General features: G+C 37.5%; 2 protein-coding genes across 2 annotated transcripts in view; one reads left to right on the top strand and one right to left on the bottom strand.

Annotated features, from left to right (window-relative positions):
* LOC118645151 overlaps positions 1–23,893 on the bottom strand; it is a gene marked incomplete at its 5' end in the record, with an annotated part of 144,092 nt that overhangs the window by 1,066 nt on the left and 119,133 nt on the right.
* LOC118645150 lies at positions 8,780–12,000 on the top strand. Its single transcript, XM_036285668.1, has 2 exons — positions 8,780–9,017; positions 10,268–12,000. The coding sequence occupies exon 2, from the start codon at positions 10,269–10,271 to the stop codon at positions 11,883–11,885; it is 1,617 nt and encodes a 538-aa protein (XP_036141561.1). The 5' UTR covers positions 8,780–9,017; position 10,268; the 3' UTR covers positions 11,886–12,000.

Raw genomic sequence — 23,893 nt, 5'->3', positions numbered from 1 at the left:
TAATATCACGCCGGCCGTCTCGAACCGCAGTTTCTGAGCTTCATGCTCCTCGGTGGAGGACCGCGTGATCCTCTCGATGGAGGATCGCGTGGTCCTCCGCAGATCAGCTGCGTGATGAGTGATCACCACGCACTGTAAGCGTTTTGATCGGATAGTGTGGAGGCGCCCAATTTCCCGGAGCGATCCTCCGCGGCCAGTCTTGCGCCTGCTACCGCCCGCCAAGATCATTCTTTGCGCTTCGCGCAATTCGTTCAAGTTACAAGCATTTACGATCCCGCGCTGTTTCTCTCTATATCGGGATCGCGAGTGACTATTTGCTGTGTGTCGAAATACGTCAAAGTACGCCTTTTTCGATTAATCACTCATATATTGTTATATTTGGCGCTCAATCGCGAGCTGAGAGATCAAGTCGAGATATCGACAGTACGACCATCCCATTAATCGGCTGACGACGTCGCGTTCGTGATTGCACGGCTGCTGCGCGACAAGATATCCGTCGATCGCAAGATTTCCGTCGCGAAAGCGTGCATCGCCACGCTTAACAAGATTTCCGACGCGCCTTTCTCTTCGGCAGCTTATCATCGTGCAAGGAAGATTTCCGATCGCGCTCACATTTCGTCGTCTTCGCGTATGTCCGGATCTCACTCTCAGTTCCGCGCGAGAGCGTACTCTTTGTATTTGTCAAGTGAGAAGTGAAACATAATAAAGTTCTGTAAAGTTGACATGTAAGTGCGTCATTTATGATCCACCTCATCTAATCTCATCCTCGAGCGAATTTCCGAATTCACACGACACGCACTCCGCGCTCAGTGCTGGGCGGTTCCGGCACTCGCGCCAACATAAGCGGCGCATTTGCAGTCATTTACTAGTCCTTCGAGCCGGATCGTGAGTGTGTGTTTATTGCTATTTGAAATTGGTTAGGTGCAACTCGCGCTCACATCATGTCGGAGATACTCTCCAATCAGTTAGTGTTCCAGTACTCGATCCAGCGAGCGCTGGATAACTTCAAAAGGCTTGGCAAAGGAAATCTGACGGCGGCAAAGATCCGCTCACGAATCGCTACTTTCAATGTCAATTGGCGCTCGTATCGAGAAAACCATGGGATTCTCCTGCAATCAATCCCGGCTTTCACCCAGGCTTCCACAGAATATTTCGCCAAAGGTCATTTCGACAAGACTGAGGAGGCGTACAATCTGGCGTTGGACTACATGACGGAGTGCTTGGAGGAGCTCGAGCCGGTCGTGAGTCACAACCAATCAATCGAGAGCACACATATGACAACGTCTTCTGACGCGTCCGCGTTGTCTATCTTAAATTTGCCGACCATTCGATTACCACCGTTTGACGGCAACTACGCGGAATGGGAGACTTTCCGCGATCGTATCACTTCGCTAATAATTAAGAATAAAGATATTACGGATTTTGCCCGCATGCATTATCTTTCGTCGTCATTGAAAGGTCCCGCGCTCGAATGTATTAGTAAGATTACAATTACTGCAAATAATTTTAATACTGCGTGGCAGACGCTAACGGCGCGATTCGAGAGTAAAAGACGAACGCTTTTGTCTTTTCTATCGACGTTGCTCGGCCTGTCGGCTCTGACTCGTGAGTCCGCGTCCGATCTCCAATCGCAATGCGACAAAGTGAACATCGCGCTCGCGTCATTAGAAAAACTCAATCGCTCTGCGAGCGATCTATGGGATGATATGCTTGTCCATCTTATGTCAAATCGCTTGGATCCGATCACGCGTAAGGCGTGGACTCTTTATACGAATGGCGTCGACGCGCCGCCAACTTACGAGGCGCTAAATCAATTCCTGACATATCGCATCCGCGCGTTGGAAGAATGCTCGTTGAGTTCCGCTACGAAGTCGTCAAAGCCTGCGACGTCTTCGCGCGTTCACGTCGCGACCGCGTTCGACCGCGCAGCGTCGGCTTGTCCGTTGTGCAAGGCCCGTCATTATTTGAATGCGTGCCCTGACTTTATATAAAAAAATGTAAATCAGCGACGCGAAATGGTCAAACGCTTCAAACGCTGCTTTAATTGTTTAAGCAGCCGTCACGCAGCTCCGGAATGCAATAGTAAATATAGTTGTCGGTCATGCGCTCAGCGACATTCGAGTTCTGACTCTAACGCCGTCGCCGTGCGCAAGGCGCTGTCTTCGACTTCGTCCGCCGCCGCGTCTACAACGTCGAGCATCAAATCACAAATTTTTTTGGCGACCGCGTGGGTCAGGATTCGGACCGTGTCTGGCCGTTCCGTCACGGTAAGGGCTCTGGTCGACCAGGGTTCCGAAGCCACATTCATATCGGAGAATCTCGCTCAATTATTGCATGCGAAGCGGATCCGAATGTCGGTCGCAATTTCGGCCGTCGGTGGCATCGACGTCGGCACGGTTCGACATGCTACTTCCATTCTTATCTCTTCTCGCGATTCGGATTCCGTCTCTGTCGACGACCGCGCTCATTTTGAGTTCTCTTACTTCATACGCGCCAAAATGCATGTCGGATCTTGCGGCGATTACGCACCTGTCCGGTATTAAATGGGCGGATGCTGACCCGACAAGCTCCGACCCGATTAACGTTATAATCGGTGCGGACGTATACGGCGATTTAATTCAGGAGGGAATTCGGAGAGGAGAGCACGGGCAACCCGTCGCGCAAAACTCAATTCTCGGGTGGATAGTCTCCGGGCCGCTCGCGCCCGATTCGCGCTCGCCCCGCGAAGCGATCAACAATTCAAATGTTTCGCTCTCTTCTTTTCACGTCGCGGCGCATCATTGCTCGCCCTCTCCGTCTCTCGATGAAGAGCTACGACGATTTTGGGAGATTGAGGAACTCCCTCAAGCTCATGCTCTCACTCCACAAGACGATCAATGCGAATCTCATTTTCGCGCTACTCATTCGCGATGTTCGGACGGCAAGTATATTGTACGACTGCCCTTCAGACAGGGCCCTCCGATTGATATCGGCTGTTCGCGCCCTTCTGCCGAACGTCTGTATCATTCGTTATCGCGGCGGCTCCGCTCGCAGCCCGCACTCAAGCGCGAATACGATGACTTCATGCGCGCGTATGAGGAGCTCGGGCACATGCGTCGGGCGTCCGTCACTGAGGGTTCACTTGATCAACGCGTGTACATCCCGCATCATCCGGTATTCCGGGCGGATAGTGCCACGATACACTTGCGCGTCGTTTTCAATGCGTCGAACCGTACATCGAACGGATCGTCGCTAAATGAATTTTTGCTTGCCGGGCTGAAACTGCAGACGGATCTGCCTACCGTCATATTGCAATGGCATCATTTTAAGTACGTCTATTCGGCGGACATCGCTAAGATGTATCGCCAGATTTTGGTTGATCCACGCGACGTCGATTATCAGCGCGTCTTGTGGAATGACGATCTCGCGGAGCCCCTCGACTATCAGCTGCTGACTGTCACTTACGGGATGAAATGCGCTCCGTTTCTCGCGCTGCGCGTAATCAAATGTTTGGTCGACGACAAAGGGCATCGGTTCCCCCTCGCGGCTCCGATTTTGCGCGATCAAATTTACATCGACGATGTATTATTCGGCGGGGATGACCTCACTCATCTGCGGACGGTCCGCGATCAGCTCGTATCTTTGTTGCGGTGCGGTCGATTTGAGTTGCGTAAATGGTCGAGTAATTCTCCTGCGCTCCTTGCCGACATTGATCCTGAGGATCATGGTTTGGCCTGCGACAAACAAATCGCGATTGATGACAGGGTTAAAATCCTCGATATCGTATGGAATCCCTCGCTGTTTTTCGATGTTTTTCAGTTCAAGGTAACTTTCGCAGATCCTTTGCCTCGAAGTAAACGCGCGATTCTTTCCACGATCGCTGAGCTGTACGATCCATTAAGCTGGGTTTGGCCTGTCACCATTACCGCTAAAATTCTGATGCAGCAACTTTGGCGTCTTCAAACCTCGTGGGATGGAGACATTCCGGAGCCTCTACTCGGACAATGGAAGGTACTCTACGCTCAATTTTCAAAACTCAACGATATCCAAATTCCGCGATGGTCGGGCGTCCACGCGGATATCGTACATGCGGAGTTCCACGGTTTCGCCGATGCGTCTAATCTCGCATACGCGGCTTCCGTATATTTGAAGGTCCTTACCGTCTCTGGCGATACTACGCTTTCTTTGCTTGCTGGCAAATCAAGGGTGGCGCCGATTGCTCCCCTTACTATCCCGCGACTTGAATTGTCGGCTGCCGTACTTCTAGTTCGTCTCATGCAGTTCGTTCGCAAATCTCTCGCTGACCGGGCTACTCCTTGTATTTGCTGGACTGACTCGACGATCGTCTTCGCCTGGGTACGCGCTCACCCATCTCGGTGGAAAACGTTTGTCGCCAACCGAGTTCAAGACGTTCAATCGCGATTGCCGGACGCTGAGTGGCGGTACGTGCCTACGCTAGACAACCCCGCGGATTGCGCGTCGCGAGGACTACCCGGCGACGAGCTTCGCGATCACTCGTTGTGGTGGCAGGGCCCACCCTGGCTTCAATTCGACAGGGAGAATTGGCCTCCGGAGCCTGTCCCTCGCTCTTCTGACGCTCTGACCGAGGAGCGAATTACTGCACTTCTTATTTCTGAGCCCGCAGATCAATGGGATCTTGCTTTCCAATACTCGTCGTGGCCTAAATTAATTCACGTAACGGCGTACATTCTCAAATTTATAACCGCTTGTCGCGTTCGGAATGCTTCGACTCACCAGGTAGCGCTCACGGATGTCGCTTTCTCGTCAAACGATTGCAATCTCGTCAGAACGTTCTGGATAAAACGAATCCAGGCGGAGCTATTCACGGACGAGATGCGTCTGCTAACCAAAAGTCAGACCATCTCACCGAAAAGTTCGATTGTCGCCCTTGGGCCGTTTCTCGACGAGGAAGGGATCCTTCGTGTGGGAGGTCGTTTGCGCCACGCTCCCCTCCCATACCGGGTGCGACATCCTATATTGTTAGCTTCGCACCCTCTCGTGTAACTCATTATCTTGCAAGCTCATATGCGAGCCTTGCACGGGGGCCCGCAACTCACAATAAGTATTCTCCGCCAAGAATTTTGGGTGGTGCGCGCTCGGAGTTTAGTGAAAGCGGTCATACACGCGTGCATAAAATGTTGTCGCGAACGAGCTGCAACCCCGGTGCAGTTGATGGGCGATCTCCCTAAGATGCGTGTGTCGCCTCCACCTCGCAGTTTCGCGCATTGCGGGATCGATTACGCCGGGCCCGTTAAAGTCCGCGCATCCGCCGGTCGCGGAATCCAATCACGAAAGGCATATATTGCCTTATTCATCTGCATGGCTACTCGAGCCATTCACCTCGAATTAGTCGGGGACTACTCCACTCCGTCATTCCTCAACGCGTATCTAAGATTCTGTTCGCGTCGAGGTCTGTCGCAATCGATGTATTCTGACAATGGAACGACGTTCGTCGGCACTGACGGAGAACTTCGGATCGCCTATCAGTCGTCGATTCGCGATCCTGAGTTCTTAAACAAAACCGCGGACGATAATGTGTCGTGGCATTTTATCCCCACCTCTGCCCCTCATTTCGGAGAACTGTGGGAATCGGGCGTCCGCAGCGTGAAACATCACCTCCGTCGGGTTTTGGGGGAAGCTACTCTATCGTTCGAGGAGTTTGCGACTCTTCTTTGCAAAATCGAGGCGTGCCTAAACTCGCGTCCAATCGCACCGTTGTCGGATTCTCTTGATGACTATGAGAGTCTGACGCCGGGCCACTTTTTGATCGGATCCGCGATCACCGTGCCCCCGGAACCGTCGCTGCTGAAGCTCAACGAGAGTCGCTTGTCTCGTTGGCAACTTATTCAACAAATCACCGAACGGTTTTGGAAACTGTGGGCAGACGACTACGTTAATACGCTGCAGCAGCGCGACAAATGGCGGCATCCGACGGCGTCAGTGGAACTCGGGCAACTCGTCCTTCTACGTAACTCTAGCTTGCCTCCCTGCAAGTGGGAGCTCGGCCGAGTCATCCGCTGTCACCCCGGTTCGGACGGGCTAACGCGGGTCGTCACCGTGCGGACTGCGACCTCGGAATACAAGCGTCCGATCGTAAAGCTATGCCCGTTGCCGATCAAAAGCGCCGCGCAAGCCGACGTTGAATAGGTGCGTTTCACGAGCAAGATTTTTTTATGTTCCTTGTCCTTGCATTGTCATTAATATTGTTTATAGTAGCGTTCATTTCCGATAGCTTAAGTCTAGAATTAGTTGCGCTTCTTTGTGCTTTAGTTTAAGTACTTTTCGATTGTCTAATCCGCCGGTTCTCATTGATCGAGATTTATTTCGCGAAATTTTGAAACGAACGTTTCAAGGCGGCCGATATGTTCGGGATTTGATTTTCCCTTTCAAATTTACCGTCCCTTGAATTTGTCGCGCTTGCTGATGGCATGCTCACGGCATGTCAATAAGATTTAGCAGCGGTCGAGCGGGGACACAATATCACGCCGGCCGTCTAGAACCGCAGTTTCTGAGCTTCATGCTCCTCGGTGGAGGACCGCGTGATCCTCTCGATGGAGGATCGCGTGGTCCTCCGCAGATCAGCTGCGTGGTGAGTGATCGCCACGCACTGTAAGCGTTTTGATCGGATAGTGTGGAGGCGCCCGATTTCCCGGAGCGATCCTCCGCGGCCAGTCTTGCGCCTGCTACCGCCCGCCAAGATCATTCTTCGCGCTTCGCGCAATTCGTTCAAGTTACAAACATTTACGATCCCGCGCTGTTTCTCTCTATATCGGGATCGCGAGTGACTATTTGCTGTGTGTCGAAATACATCGAAGTACGCCTTTTTCGATTAATCACTCATATATTGTTACATTTGGCGCTCAATCGCGAACTGAGAGATCAAGTCGAGATATCGATAGTACGACCATCCCATTAACCGGCTGACGACGTCGCGTTCGTGATTGCACGGCTGCTGCGCGACAAGATATCCGTCGATCGCAAGATTTCCGTCGCGAAAGCGTGCATCGCCACGCTTAACAAGATTTCCGACGCGCCTTTCTTTTCGGCAGCCTATCATCGTGCAAGGAAGATTGCCGATCGCGCTCACATCTCGTTGTCTTCGCGTATGTCCGGATCTCACTCTCAGTTCCGCGCGAGAGCGTACTCTTTGTATTTGTCAAGTGAGAAGTGAAACATAATAAAGTTCTGTAAAGTTGACATGTAAGTGCGTCATTTATGATCCACCTCATCTAATCTCATCCTCGAGTGAATTTCCGAATTCACACGACACGCACTCCGCGCTCAGCGCTGGGCGGTTCCGGCACTCGCGCCGACATAAGCGGCGCATTCGCAGTCAACTGTTGATATTAAAAGAAAATACTGTAGTTTAAATCATAATTTAACAACTAATGTTGCAATTATTCTCACCGATGAGATTTTAACTTATTTTTCTTTCGATGTTGGCGTATTTATGACATTTATTTACTAATTACTAACAAGGGAACGGACAGAACTGTCCCTCACCGATTTTAATGAGCTTTGGATATGTTGTAGAACATAAAAAAATATTAGACTCATATTTTTTTTTATCTGCGTATCTCGACGTTTAAGGGTTGAAACCACCCCTCGAAAATAACGCATTTTTTCGTTTTTTGCGAATATCTTTGAAAATATAAGGTTTATGAAAAAATGTTCTATATAAAAGTTTTATGGCATTTTATACTCTTTACAATAGTATATTTATATTTTTTAAAAATTTTAAACTTTTTAATTTATCCCACCCTCCACCCCCTTTTTTTAACATATAAAAAATTTTGTAAGGACAAAAATTAAAGAGCATTAAAAGCCGAATCCACCCATGTATAATAACATATGGGTTCCATCATTCTCAATTATTAGCAAAACGAGATAGTAATCTCGCGCTATAGGTGCCGCGCTAGAAGTAGTGTTGCGTTATTTCTTTAGTCGCGTCACACTCAATAACTGCCACTTCTGCGTATATTTTTATATTAAAACATAAAAATGGATTAATTTTAATTATATAATACGCAACGTATTACTCGATATAAAGCATAAATGTATATATATAACAAAATTAGCATATATATACGTATGTGCCTACGTACATTTTCATTGTTACAAATGCGAAAATAAATTAATATGAAGCAAAATATTTTTTAACATTTATAACTGCAAATACAATATAACAAAATATATAATATCAAGAGGAAAATATAAAATATAAACTGCTATTATATAAATATGATAACTATTTGCATAATTATATTATTTACACTATATGCACGTAGCACGCTCTGATAATAAAGATAATATAAGTATATAATTTAATTTAATTTGAAGTTTAAAAATACATTTATACGGATGTATATATACATTTTGCATACGACACGGACAAATAACTTTAATATCACTGTTGATAAAGGGACCGGTTGTTTTCGCGCAAGCGCATCACGTGAGGCTTCAGTAAAATATCTATTAGTAATAGGAAGGAGATCTTTGATCATACATCTTGCACACGACACTAACGTATAAATATAGCAACAGTGATAGACAGATCGGTTGTTCTCGCGCAGGCGTGAGGCTTCAATAAAGCATCTATTAGTAATAGGAAGGAGATATTTGATCCCCATACAATTTTTTGCAAATTTATAAAGACGTGAACACATTTCACATATTAAACACGCATGTATATTTTCTCGTATTAAATAGAATAATTTATAAATATTGTATTTTATTTGATAAATACTGGTAAGATTTTTTGCAAAATTGTATGGGGACCAAACATCTCCTTCCTATTACTAATAGATACTTTATTGAAGCCTCACGCCTGCGCAAGAACAACCAATCCGTCTATCATTGTTGCTAAATTTATACGCCGGTGTCGTGTGCAAAATGTATTGCATATATACATTCGTATAAATATATAAAGGAGAAGCTGCCGTTTCAGTTCGTAGTTGGTAATGTGAACAAGTATATTGGATAGTGTATTGTCACAAGTATTGTTCTTTCGTGAACATGTAAGTATCTGCTTTTAATTTATTACTCTTTACTCTCTTAATGTGTGCCGTTTAATTCTGTCATTGTCATTCATTTTTTGTCATCTTTCATATTATTCTCCGATTTCATATTTCTAAAAAAATTATTTTTTAGAGCAATTTTCATAACAATAAATGTTGTAATTGATGTTGTGATTAATTCTACATATTTTTTGTAATCATCTGTATTAGCACAACTATTTCGTTTACAAAATTATTTTTTATTTACTTTAAATGTCAAATATTTATTTTAATGTCTTGACTGTAGTCTCCCTATAATTATTATTCAGTTTTAGTGACTTAATTCATTTTGACTTATTATTTTTTTTTTATCAAGAGAGTTTGAAACGACATAACTATCATAGAAACTCTAGTAGAAATATTTTTACAATTTTTTACGCAAAAAATGCGAAGACTACAATTTTTTATGATTTAACTATAACTTTGTACAATACATCTACTTCATTTTTATGTCAAACAACGCGATTTGGGCCATGTTTATAATTTTTCATAGATTTACGTAGAAAAATTTATGGAAAACTGCAAACATCTATGAAAATTTACAAACATTTATGAAAAATTACAAACATCTATGAAAAGTATAATTTTTCGTAGATGCGTTGTAATATTATAGAAAATTACAATTTTCTATGCAAATCTATAAAATATTACAAGCATGGCCCAAATCGCGTTGTTTGACATACAAATAATGTATCGTACAAAGTTGTAATTATATCATAAAAATTGTGGTGTTTGCATTTTTTGCGTAAAAAATTTAAAAAATATTTTTATTAGTGGTATTAACGTATTCAATTCTAATATTAGATATGTTGTAAAAATATAAAAATAATGATAAAAATATTATAAGTATATATATTACATGCGGTCATAAAAATATTCGTAAAATGTTGTAGATAGTTGTGAATAGTTGTGATTTTTACAACAATGTACAACTTCTACAATTAATTACGTCGCTCATGAAAGTGCTCGTAAAAAATTGTAGAAACTCAAAAATACTATATTAATTACAAATTGTCATGAATTTTTACAATTTTCATTAATTTGTAGAAAGTTTTGATTTGTTGTAAAAAATTTTAATTTTTTATAGAAATGCATAAAAAATTGTAAAAATATTTCCACCAGGGAAGACAATTCTATTTATTGATTATGAAGTGTATTATTTTTTACATATAATAAAAGATTGAGATATATATTTAATTTTAATATTTCAGAATGCTGCAATTTAATCCATATAATGTGATATTTTTACTCGCTATAACTTTCAATGGTTTGGATTATCCGAACACTCCGATAACATCGCAGGAAAGACGAGTGAATGAAAAAATTGAACATATGCTATTAGAAATAAAAAATGAAGAACAATTTCAATTAGAAGAGGAAGAAACTTTAGATTTTTATGATGAGTATGAGGTGCCAGAAGCGGAAAAAGTTGATTTATTAGAAGCGGATGAAGAAAAAATCTATTTTCCAGAAGAAGTTATTTGTGATTCAGTTGAAAAAACAATATCAAATGACTATAAGAGGCAAGCTGTGGAATACTGGAAAAGTGGTAAGACAAAACCAAGATCGCTTGAAGGAGTTAAGCAAAAATTTAGACAAGTTACATCGATACGACAATTACGACGATGGGAAAACTATTTCATCCAAGGTGGTAGTAGGCCAGAAAAATTAAAAAAAATTTCTCAATACACATTAGACCATTTTAATGAAGCACTTGAAAGAAAAATCATCATTCATGACATTGACATCGCTCGATGGGCTTCTCAAGCACAAAATGAAGAAAATGTGGCAGGATTTAAAGCTTCAGAGAAATGGGTACAAAGATTTAAAAAAGCACATAATATTGTATCTAGAAAAATAACAAAATTTGTTACAAAAAAGTCTCTATTATCAAAACCTGATTTAGAAAATAAATGCGAGACATTTATTGCAAACGTAAAATATTATATTAATCGATTTGGCGTGGAAAATATTTATAATTCAGATCAGAGTGGATTTCAGTTAGAATTTCATTCTGGTCGTACTTTAGCTCAAAAAGGTATTAAAAACGTAGAATCTACAGTACAGTCTATATCAGCAACCACGCATAGCTATACAATTCAACCGACTATTTCGGCTGATGGTAGATTATTATCACCTCTTTTCATAGTATTAAAAGAAATTACAGGAACATTTGGTCCGAGAGTACAAGAAACATTATTCAACGCGCCTAATATCTTTGTTACGGCTTCAAAGTCAGGCAAATTAACATCAAATCATGTAAAAACTTGGCTAAAGGAAGTATTTTTTCCGAATGTCGGGCCACAATCAGTATTGTTGTTAGATTCGTGGAGTGGACATTGTCCTAACATAGTTTCAGAAACTAAACCAGATTCTGCAACAGATATTGTTTTCCTAACTATTCCAGCCGGTACAACGGGAAAAATACAGCCATTAGACGTATACGGATTTCGATTGTGGAAGAATTTCATTAAATACTTTTCTGATACTATTATGTTGTTAAATCTGGCTTTAGATCTTCATAATAGAAATAATATCTTGAAATTACAATCATTAACACACCATCAATTCTCGTCGCCCAGGTTTCAAAATATATTTAAATATGCGTGGACTAAAAGTGGGTACGTAGAGAATGCATACGATGAATACCTGCAAGTTATACCGATAGAATTTGAAACACCAGTAGACTTTTGTTTTAAAAAGAATTCTAAAGTAAAATGCGATCTTTGTGACGAAATAGCCATTATAACTTGTTCTTGGTGTAGAAAATCGCTTTGTATAACACATTTTTTCCACGAACATCATCTTTGTAATGAATATGTGCCATAAATATAAGACATTTATAAACATGTTTGGTAAGATTTTAGCAGTTTTCCTTACCCATGCAATAAATATTGGTATTCTTTTATTTCTGTTTAATAAAAATTTTATATTGGTAAAATTATATTTGTAACAATTATTTCAACCTCTTTTCACTTTTCCTTTATTTATACTTTCATTTTTATTTAATAATATTTTTTAATTAATATTTCAAACTTATTAAATTATATATTATATTATCTTTATTATCAGAGCGTGCTACGTGCATATAGTGTAAATAATATAATTATGCAAATAGTTATTATATTTATATAATAGCAGTTTATATTTTATATTTTCCTCTTGATATTATATATTTTGTTATATTGTATTTGCAGTTATAAATGTTAAAAAATATTTTGCTTCATATTAATTTATTTTCGCATTTGTAACAATGAAAATGTACGTAGGCACATACGTATATATATGCTAATTTTGTTATATATATACATTTATGCTTTATATCGAGTAATACGTTGCGTATTATATAATTAAAATTAATCCATTTTTATGTTTTAATATAAAAATATACGCAGAAGTGGCAGTTATTGAGTGTGACGCGACTAAAGAAATAACGCAACACTACTTCTAGCGCGGCACCTATAGCGCGAGATTACTATCTCGTTTTGCTAATAATTGAGAATGATGGAACCCATATGTTATTATACATGGGTGGATTCGGCTTTTAATGCTCTTTAATTTTTGTCCTTACAAAATTTTTTATATGTTGAAAAAAGGAGGTGGGGGGTGGGATAAATTAAAAAGTTTAAAATTTTTAAAAAATATAAATATACTATTGTAAAGAGTATAAAATGCCATAAAACTTTTATATAGAACATTTTTTCATAAACCTTATATTTTCAAAGATATTCGCAAAAAACGAAAAAATGCGTTATTTTCGAGGGGTGGTTTCAACCCTTAAACGTCGAGATACGCAGATAAAAAAAAATATGAGTCTAATATTTTTTTATGTTCTACAACATAGCCAAAGCTCATTAAAATCGGTGAGGGACAGTTCTGTCCGTTCCCTTGTAAGTGGCTTCCACGCTACCCATGAGGTGCCACTAATAGCGCGTTAAGTTTTTTTACGTGGACCTTCGCCAGTAGCCCTATTATACCACATTTAATTTCTTGATATTCTTAACACATCTATTTATAGATGTGAGGTCTAGCGTTTTAGACCAGTTTTTAATTAATTATTTAACACATCTATTATTCATAGATGTAAGGTCTAGCGTTTTAGACCAGTTTTTAGTTAATTATTTAACACATCTATTATTCATAGATGTGAGGTCTAGCGTTTTAGATCAGTTTTTAATTAATTATTTAACACATCTATTATTCATAGATGTGAAGTCTAGCGTTTTAGACCAAATTTTTAAACATCATTATTGTTTATTTGAAGTGGAAGGATGATGAATCTCATCATCATTATTATCATCATCATCACTACCTTCAGCATGTAATGTTAAATGAAATTTGGTTCTTTTAGGACATGTAACATATAATTTATTTGTAGACATTAAAATTAAATGCTTCTCATCAATTTTTATATCGAGAGCATTTTCTTTTCTCGCTTTCAATGCTGATTTCAAGACACAAGTAGCATTGATTGCTGCAGGCGAAAGTTTATTTCGTTTTTTTGTTTTTAAATCAAGTAGAAAGGAAAAGATTCTCTCTGAGTCGGCATTCGAATTAGGCAGTGATCTAACAGTATTGACAAAAGACTTTAAATTTGGAAATTGGTTACTGCGTTGGAAAATTTTTTTCCACATTTCATCAAAATTTAACATTGTCAAATTATCTTTTTCTGCTTCTGTAAAATCTTGATGTAAAGCAAACCATTCTTTTTTTAATGCATTGTCGTCAAACCCGGTAAAAGTTTGAGCAACAAAAGAAACATCATTAAATGAAGTTTCTCTATTACGATCACGTAATGCTGTCTCTACTTCAAAAACTTTCAATTTTGACAAAAATGGGTCGTTTATTGGTAATTTCTTTGAAATGTCTCGAGCAGCAGTAATGTAAAATTGCGAAAAGTTTTGTCGAACATTTGCAACTACATCTACGTGTCCTTGTATAACTAATTCATTAGGATATTTTTCACATTCAGTTCCTAAATATATTTCATTTAATGATTTGTGATAATCTGTTTTAGAAAATTCAAAATTAATATTTACAGATTTTAAAAACTCTGTTTTCATAAAAGGTTTACAAATCATGATTAGGAACTGAAGTGATTTTGGCTGCAATAGATGTATTCTCGTTTCTATTGCTTGGAAGAATGCATTAAACATATTAAAAAAATTTAAAATATGTTTTAAAAATAACAAATATGCTTTTACATCAAGTTTTTGCATAATATTTAATAAATATTCGCCAGTTTTTATCTTTTCATTTATAATAGTTTCTTGTAAAAAAAGCTTAACAGTATCCCAATATTCCAAAAGTTTGTCAATACACAAATGCCGAGAAAGCCATCGTGTATCGGATAATTTTAGAATTTTGCGGTTTGTTTCCTGAAAACATTCATAAAATTCTTGAAAAATAGCAGATCGCTTGGGACTATTGTTAATAAAAGTTGCTATTTTTTAAATAAATTCCTCGCAATAGTCTGGAATCTTATTGCATGCAGCATGTGCAACTAACGCGGCGGAATGACATGGGCAAGACAATGTTAAAACATTTTTACAAATGTTCCCAAGCTTTGTTTTAAAAGATGAATTTTTGCCTGTCATTACGGATGCATTATCACATGATAAAGTAACAATGTTTAAAAATGGAATTTGTAATTCATACATAACATTTCTAAATGCCTCAAATAACTTTTCCGCGTTGCAATTTCTTGCATCAATATCGATCAATTTAATTAATTGCGAGCGAACATCTAATGTTTCAGGATCAACATACCGACTATGAAACGTCATCCATTTTTGATTTGTAATATCAGACGTTTCATCAATAAAAATCGTAAATTTATTATTTTGCAGAATATCAACAACACGATCGGTTTCAACTGGACATAGTACGTTTGAAATAATTTTGTTACACTTAGTCCAACTCGTGCTCATGGCTTCTAATACTTTAGAATCTTTTCCTATCTCTTGGAAAAATGAGAGAATATCTTTTGCCGTTTGATGAGAAATATTTTTTTCGGCAATAAATGCAGCGTATTTAATTTCTGCTGCTTTCTTTCGCTCATCAAACGACAAAAGCGATTTGTCCGTAATATTAATATCTTCGTCTGTTTCCTTTCTTTCTTTATTTCTATCTGCAGCAATTTTTAAGTGCACTGCGGAATCTGCATGACGATAAATGTGTGACAACCTAGCATCCATGTATTTTTCACAAAATTCGCAAAAAAATAATGTTTTATCATGTGATGCTTCACGTAACCATGGTTTAAACAATTCAATATCTAACCATTCTTGTCGAAATTTTTGTTTTGTCTGAGAAATAGTTTCATTTATATCGGCATTTTTTGTTAAAGAAAATGTAGCTTTTTGCAGATTTTCTTTGTGAGGCGTAGAATTTGCATGTCTTGAAATACGTGTATTACAAGACAAATTTTTCTTACATACAGTGCAATGATAAAGCTCGTCATTCAACGGTACTTTGCGTATCCAAAATTTATATTGAGTATCGCTAAGCCAAGCTTCTTGAAAGCTTCGCTTATTTTTCTTCTCTAATGGCTCGCACATTTTTATTGACAACAAGAAAGAAATCAAACGAAGAATCAAAGAAAAGAAAAAATGAAAAGAAGGAGAATAAATAAGAGAAAAATATATAAAAGTTTCTTACTGATTCACAATCAAAACTTTCAGCTTTCTCAATGTAACGTTGTTTGTAAAATGCACTTACGTTCAAAACGTTAACACTCAATCGTATAAAATCGCATAAAAAATAATATATTAACACCGTGAAATCAAGTAATAAACAAATCGTGATATCGTGCTCTCCGCATACAGTCAAACGACAAACGCGGCTCGCACTCACACAATGAAGAATCAGCCGCGTGGCGCCCGGCGCCCGGCGCGCAGCGCAACACGTGCACGCGATTTTCAATTGTTTGCATAGCTCTGCCGTTTTGCACAGTTGAAAAGCAACCGCCATGGCGCACAGTGATGCCAAACGCCTAAATTCTTGGACATGGTTTGAAAAATCTCAAAGACTCGACTGATACGCATACAATTTGGTACATAAAGGTTTTCGGGGTTGCTAATTTTGAATTTGGTATCAAAATTTAAAAAAACAAAATGGCGGATTGAATATAGCGGACAAAAATTCAAAAAGTACATGAATATTGACTTTTATTTGTAAGTTTTTTTAGTAATATTTTAATCAGTCTCATGGAAAATAGTATAATAATTCTAGGCACATATTCTCTAAATTTTCTAGAGCGAAACATTACTCTAAAAGAGTAAAAATTGGATATATCTAAGTTTGAGTGATTTGTCACTCTAATTAGAGTTCAAATGACAAAATATGACGAGATATGTTCGAATGACAAAATATTTGATTTAAAAAAGTACAAGAAGGCTTTTATAAGATTATATTTATTTTTTTACCAAAATATAAAAAAATTTAATTTTTAAATTTGATTAAAAAAAAACGCTAAATGATGCTAAAAAAGAGACAAAGTGGAAATTAAAGTACTCATCCTAAAGAACGAAATTTCACTTAAACAACTGCAGCCGAGTGCAACTTTTAAAAAAATTGACATTATGTAAATTAATATAAATTAAGATATATATCTACTTTGGGGGTCCGTGCACTTATAACACGTAACATTATAGAGGGAAAATAGAGGGACAACCCGGCAAGTCTGGCAGCTCTAGTTGTGACAAACATTACAATCTCACTCGCAAATCAAACTTGTCGAGGCGGACTCGCGAGCCAAACTCGTACATGAATAGGGCACTTTTAAAAGTGAATTTTTTTAAAAGTTGCACTTGACTGCAGTTGTTTCAAGTGAAATTTCATTCTTTAAGATGAGCGCTTTAATTTCCACTTTGTCTCTTCTTTAGCATCATTTAGCGTTTTTTTTTTAAATCAAATTTAGAAATTAAATTTTTTTATATTTTGGTAAAAAAATAAATATAATCTTATAAAAGCCTTCTTGTACTTTTTTAAATCAAATATTTTGTCATTCGAACTCTAATTAGAATGACAAATCACTCAAATTTAGATATATCCAATTTTTACTCTTTTAGAGTAATGTTTTGCTCTAGGAAATTTAGAGAATATGTACCTAGAATTATACTATTTTCCATGAGACTGATTAAAATATTACTAAAAAAACTTACAAATAGAAGTCAATATTCATGTACTTTTTGAATTTTTGTCCGCTATATTCAATCCGCCATTTTGTTTTTTTAAATTTTGATACCAAATTCAAAATTAGCAACCCCGAAAACCTTTATGTACCAAATTGTATGCGTATCAGTCGAGTCTTTGAGATTTTTCAAACCATGTCCAAGATTTATGCGTTTGGCATCACTGTGTGGCGTACAGTTTGTCCCGTGAGTAATAAATCAATTTATTATTCTCTTTCTTACATTATCATAAAGTTTTCTTTTATATTATATTGTATATTTCTTTTATATATCAGAATCGGAGGAAGCTGCATCTGTGCAGCAATTGCTGCAACAGTTAATGCAGCAACAACAACAGCACCAAGAGGAAGTCCAACAGAAGTTGGACTTCCTTTATGGAGAGCTGCAAAAACAAAAAGAGCAGCAGCAGCAGCTGGAGCTGGTACAGCCACAGCAGTCACAGCAGCCAGAGCAGCCACAGCAGCCAAAACGTAAAGCAGTGCTTGAGCCTAGTTGCTTTTTTCGAGCCGATTCCCGAACGCGCCGCCTCCTATGCCCCCACTACCGCGCGCGGCCTTGACGGCCGAGCCGCCGATCTCGCCCGTACGCTTTGTCTCAGGAGCAGCTCTGTATAAGAAATGGTGCCCTGCACCACAAAATTCATTAAAATTACTCTAAGTAAATAATTTTTGTTTTTATAAACAAAAAAGTACTAATTTTTTTATTTCTAATTTATTTTATATGTAGTATAACAATATGTAAAAACATAATATATAAATTAGAATTTTGACAATAGTTTAATTTTTACATCACCCCGTGAGGTATTATTATTAATGCTTTTTTTAAAGTGGTTTTCTCAGTAGGCCTAATCCACTAAAAGATGAAATATAATATATAGCTTGGCATTCTTCTAATTTTCCTGTCGTTTTTATATATCTTACAATATATAAAATTTTGTTTTCCTGCCAAGCTGTATATTATATTTCATCTTTTAGTGAATTAGGCCTACTGGAGAAACCACTTAAAAAAAAGCATCAATAATAATACCTCACGGGTGATGTAAAAATTAAACTATTGTCAAAATTCTAATTTATATATTATGTTTTTACATATTGTTATACTACATATAAAATAAATTAGAAATAAAAAAATTAGTACTTTTTTGTTTATAAAAACAAAAATTATTTACTTAGAGTAATTTTAATGAATTTTGTGGTGCAGGGCACCATTTCTTATACAGAGCTGCTCCTGAGACAAAGCGTACGGGCGAGATCGGCGGCTCGGCCGTCAAGGCCGCGCGCGGTAGTGGGGGCATAGGAGGCGGCGCGTTCGGGAATCGGCTCGAAAAGGGCAACTAGGCTCAAGCACTGACGTAAAGTATTTTACATTATTCGTTATTAATATAAAAAATTATTTTATTCCAACGTATTTATTTATTTATTTTTAGAAAAAAGAAGAGGGGGCGGTCGCTCGAGGGCCCGTTGGCGAGCCCAAAGAGGAATTCCACCTCGCCGAGGTGGCGACCGAGGTGGCGGCCGTGATGGCGGTCGAGGTGGTGGTCCCCCATTTATTATAAACAAATATTATAATTTTTCTTAAAAAATATAAAATGATATAAAAAATACTTCAAATTTTTTAAATATCCTTTTATATTCCTTTCATTATTCCTTTCCTATATATATAATATGTACTTAATAAATTAAAATCTCATCTGGAACGCTAGACCTCACATCTATAAATAGATGTGTTAAGAATATCAAGAAATTAAATGTGGTATAATAGGGCTACTGGCGAAGGTCCACGTAAAAAAACCTAACGCGCTATTAGTGGCACCTCATGGGTAGCGTGGAAGCCACTTAGTAATTAGTAAATAAATGTCATAAATACGCCAACATCGAAAGAAAAATAAATTAAAGTCTCATCGGTGAGAATAATTGCAACATTAGTTGTTAAATTATGATTTAAACTACAGTATTTTCTTTTAATATCAACAGTAATTAATAATAAATACACATACAAATTTGTGAAATGTATAAAATTAATATAACGTGTTCATGTTCTTGAAATTAATTCCAAAATAAATTAGACAAAAGAAGTATAAAAATAATTCGCAATTTAACAAAGTAAGTAATAAAAATATATACATACATAATAATAGAATACGTGATAAATTCAAGAGTTTTCTGTCTCACATTTATTCCTGAAATGTCGGTTGGACTTAGTTTAGTTTTAACAGTGACTAAATACTTTGTCTGAGATGAGTTTGTCATGAGTTGTTATTATATATGTATTTTTATTATTTTCTTATTTTGTTAAATTGTGGACTAGTTTCATATTTCTCTTATTTAATTTACTTTGTAATTAATTTTAAGAATGACACGATCACGTTACGTTAATTTTACATATTTCACGAATTTATGTATGTATTTATAATTACTGAGTATTAATATTTAAAAAAGTTGCAATGTAATTAAGATTTTAACTTATTTTTCATTTGACATGTTGGCGTATTTATTTAATATTTATAGTACATCTGGGAAAACTATACATTAAAAATGATCGAATAACGAAATGTCTATTAACTATTATAGAATTAAGAAATTGGATATAAAGATCTTTTGCTAACTCGTCAGCTCTTTCTATTTTTAGTTGTATTTAATAATTTATTAAAAATTTTTATTATTACTTAATGTGCATTTATAATTGGTTTTATTATAATTAATTTATTATAATTTAAATAAGATAATAAATTACATTAATGGTAAAAAATTTAATAATTAATAATAATGAATAATATGATCAATGCTATCAATGATTGATATCAATTGATCTGCTTGTTGATCGCGATGCTCGAGATGAGCGGGGGACATGCAAGGGGACGGGGGGAGCATAGGCGCCTTTCGTCAATCCTCAATCGCTGGCCGCTGAACGCACGCTTTCGTGGCAGCCTTGGAGGAAGAAAGACGGACGTCTCTCTCTTTTTAATAACCGAATAGCGGCAGGCGTAGCGAGAGCGACCGAGCCGACCCGAGACTCGAGGTACGAACGCGACCGACTTGGGTGCTCGGCGGTGCTCGGCGGAGCACCCGAGGTGCTCGCGGCCCAAAACTTGCACCACTGGGGTGAAGCGGCGCTGCGGTGGATTGAGGATCCTACGAGATGTGCGGATCGACCTACCGAAAATCGAAGCGCACGCGCATGCGCGGCGGCTCGAGCCGGCCGGCGCGGGACCGGGGCTCCTCACTGTTCGGTGAGCTGCGTACCGAGGCGTATCGGCGAGCACGAGCCCTGGGGTTACTGCATCTGGAGAACCAGCCCTTGTGTTACCGACTCTTGGGGACCAGGATTTCCTGTATTGTAAGGCCATCACTTGGCACTGCCGAGTCGGCAGCCTCCCGGATTTGCGTAAGATTGGACCGGCCCCGAATATTGATTAGTTAAATACGTCCCTCTCGGACAAAGCCGGCACCGACATTTAGTTAATGTTAGAGTTGATTGTTACCGCGAATACTGTTTCCGCAAAATTATTGTAGTTGTGATTATTCGAGCGGAGAACCTCGTCGGCCTCTCGCCTCGTATAGCAGATTTTCTAAAGTTTCCGCATTTTCTCTGTTTTCCAAATTCTTGTTTCGTTTATATCGCGTGGATCTGTGAATTTATCGTGTTTCAATAATTTGAGTAAGATCAATTATTTTTGTTTGTTACCGTATTCTTTCATCACTCAAGAAATATATTTCGATCCTTATTATTTATTAAAAAATTTGTGTACCGATTTTATTCTGCGACCTGCCTTGATCCGAAATCTCCACCCTTCCCATTTATCTAAGAACCACGTCTCTCTATCGCTTAGAGTAAAAGAGCTACCGGCATTAGTAACGCTTTCTCTTTGGCTACCGCATTATCGTTAATTATTGTGTGGCGTGAAAATTCGCGCCTGGCGCCCAAAATCTATAGTATTGTGAAGATACCGTTTACGCAAGTTACCGATATCGTGGAGAAAGCATTCTCGAGCGATATTTTGGGGGATACCGTTTTAGCAAGTTACCAATACCGTTGAGAGAGCCTTTGGAGATACCGTTTCCGCGGGTTACCGATATCGTTGGGGAGAACTTTTTCAGTTCCATTGGGGAGATACCGTTTTCGTAAGCTACCGATTTTCGTTGAGAAAGCGTTACTCGTTAAAATTAATAAAGGTTACCGTTTAATTGTGCGTAGCCCCTTCGGACTTGGCGATTTCCGAGGGAAAGTTACGTCGCAATTTATAACTGAGTAATAAAGGACGCTTAGTGTTTACTTTTGGCATTTGTATTGTTCTTAGGACAAGAATATATTTAGTCTTTTTGTGGTTCTCCCACGCACTTGATAACAAATTGAATTGTATTCGTGACGTTTTCGTTTAAATCAATATAAGAATTATTTATTCATATGTTTGACTGGCAATGAGACACGCAAGTCTACAAATTCATTGTATATTTTATTCATTCTGTATACGCATTCCTTTATATTTTAGAACGTGTTTATGAATTTGCTGTTACAAACTCGTCAATGGTTGTTGTCTCCCGATTAATAATACATTTGTAATTTACACTTGAAAAGGACCTAATCTCTTGGTCGAACCATTGTGATTGGAAAGTAAATAAAGGTTTTGCCACTGTATCGACTTTAAAATTTGTTTATTCTTTATGTAAAATAATTATACAATTTAAAAAATAATTATGACTTTCATGTAAATTTTAAAACTTGATTTTTTAAGAATTGATTATTATTTATTCTATTTTACACACAACTTTTGTTGAAAATATTTTCTATAATATTTTATCATTTACAAGTATTCGAAGCAATATAAGTATGTATATGTGTAGGATGATACAATTAAGAAAGACCATTTCATTAAAATAAGTTTCAATCAAATAAATCCATTTTTATGAAAATTTGAGTTGTGGCGTCCTTTTTTAACATTAACGTTGTGAAAAATTTTGTTCTAGAAAAAATCAAACAGAAAACATAAAATGGTGTTTAACATATGCCACATAGCACGGAATATTACAGTAATATTGCAGCAAAATTGCAATATATCAACAATATTACATATTACAGAATATTATTGACATATTACACGTTTATAAATAATATTAAAGTATTAGGTTATATTGTAGCGATTTTAAATAGCAATACGTTAGAAATGATATCACTCACATTAAATTAAGTGAGAGTTTATAATAAGTGTTAATATGTTTTAAACCGTAAGAAATTGATAAATCACAGACAAAAATGAGAAAAATAATTGATTGTGATTAATTTCTTACGGCTTAGCTTAAAGCTTACTGCAGCTATTTCTAAACTCAACCTAATGTTAAAATATCATTAATGAATACGTTTACACATTATATTATAAATTAACTATAAATACAAAATTAAACATAATTTGAAAATGTAACTTCAGAAGCGAAAATTTACATTATAAATTTATCTATGCTATTTTTAAATAAAAGATATCTGGATAAAAAAACATTTTGGCAGTTTCAACACTTGTCAAATACTGTAAAAACTAAATTTTTTTCTTGACAATTAATGAATTAATAGTCCTAAACGAATATGACTAGATTATAATACTATACATTCATTTTTTTGCTGTTTATTTACTTAATGAAAAGGCAGATTGCCTGGCAGATCTCCCCGTAGTCCAATCAAATTGTACTTTTTGTCTGCAAAAGGTCGGATAGTCGCGATTTTTGGATATGTTTTAAGGTTCGGTGTCCTAATAAAAACCTCAAGTTTTCGAACTCGACGGGCCATGGGAACCGTCGCCATTTTGGAAAAATGACGTCAAAAACACGTTTTTTTGCAATATTTTCTCACCAGTAGGTCTTACGACAAAACTAGTTATATTCAATCTTATAGAGGAGAACATTTCCTACAACTTTTGTCTGAAATATTTTTTTGTATCTTTAATAGATAACGAGCTGTAGCGGCGTAAAGTTGAACAGTTTAGTGAAAATTTAAAGAAAGCTAAATTTTCAGTAGACTTTTCCCATTAATGACTATTAATTACAAAAAAACTGTATCATATGTAAAAATGATTAAATATTAATCACAACCATTAATTAACTCCTTCAGTCACTGACGCTATGTGGCGTGTTCAGTAAAACTTGGTTTTTTGGGTCGCTAAATCCGAATTCGATGTCAAAATTTTAAAATGAAAAATAGTAGCTTCAAAATGGCGTCCGAAAATTTTAAAAATTATGTGATTTACATGAAATTTGGTTTGTAAGGGTTTTTGGGGTCCCTGAATCCGAATCCGGTGTCAAAATTTTAAAATTAAAATGGCAGCTTTAAAATGGCGTCCGAAAATTAATATTCTTTTCGTTTTTCCGCAATATCTCCTCACCAGTAGGTCCTATGATAAAAATAGTTATATTCAATCTTGTAGAGGAGAATATTTCCTACAACTTTTGTCTAAAACATTTTTTTGTATTTCTAATAGATAACGAGCTGCAGCAGCGTAAAGTGAAACCGTTTAGTAAAAATTTAAAAAAAGCTACGTTTTCAGTAGACTTTCCCCATTAATGACTATTAATTACATAATGACTGGTATCAATGTGTTTCTACTTGTTTTCATACCATAACATGGCAAATCAAAAATAGCATCCAGTCTTAAAAATT

The sequence above is a fragment of the Monomorium pharaonis genome, chromosome 4 (assembly GCF_013373865.1).
Source record: "Monomorium pharaonis isolate MP-MQ-018 chromosome 4, ASM1337386v2, whole genome shotgun sequence".
NCBI classification, from domain to species: Eukaryota; Metazoa; Arthropoda; class Insecta; order Hymenoptera; family Formicidae; genus Monomorium; species Monomorium pharaonis.
The sequence above is the reverse complement of the archived record's forward strand: the minus strand, read 5'-3'. Positions and strand labels throughout refer to the sequence as shown.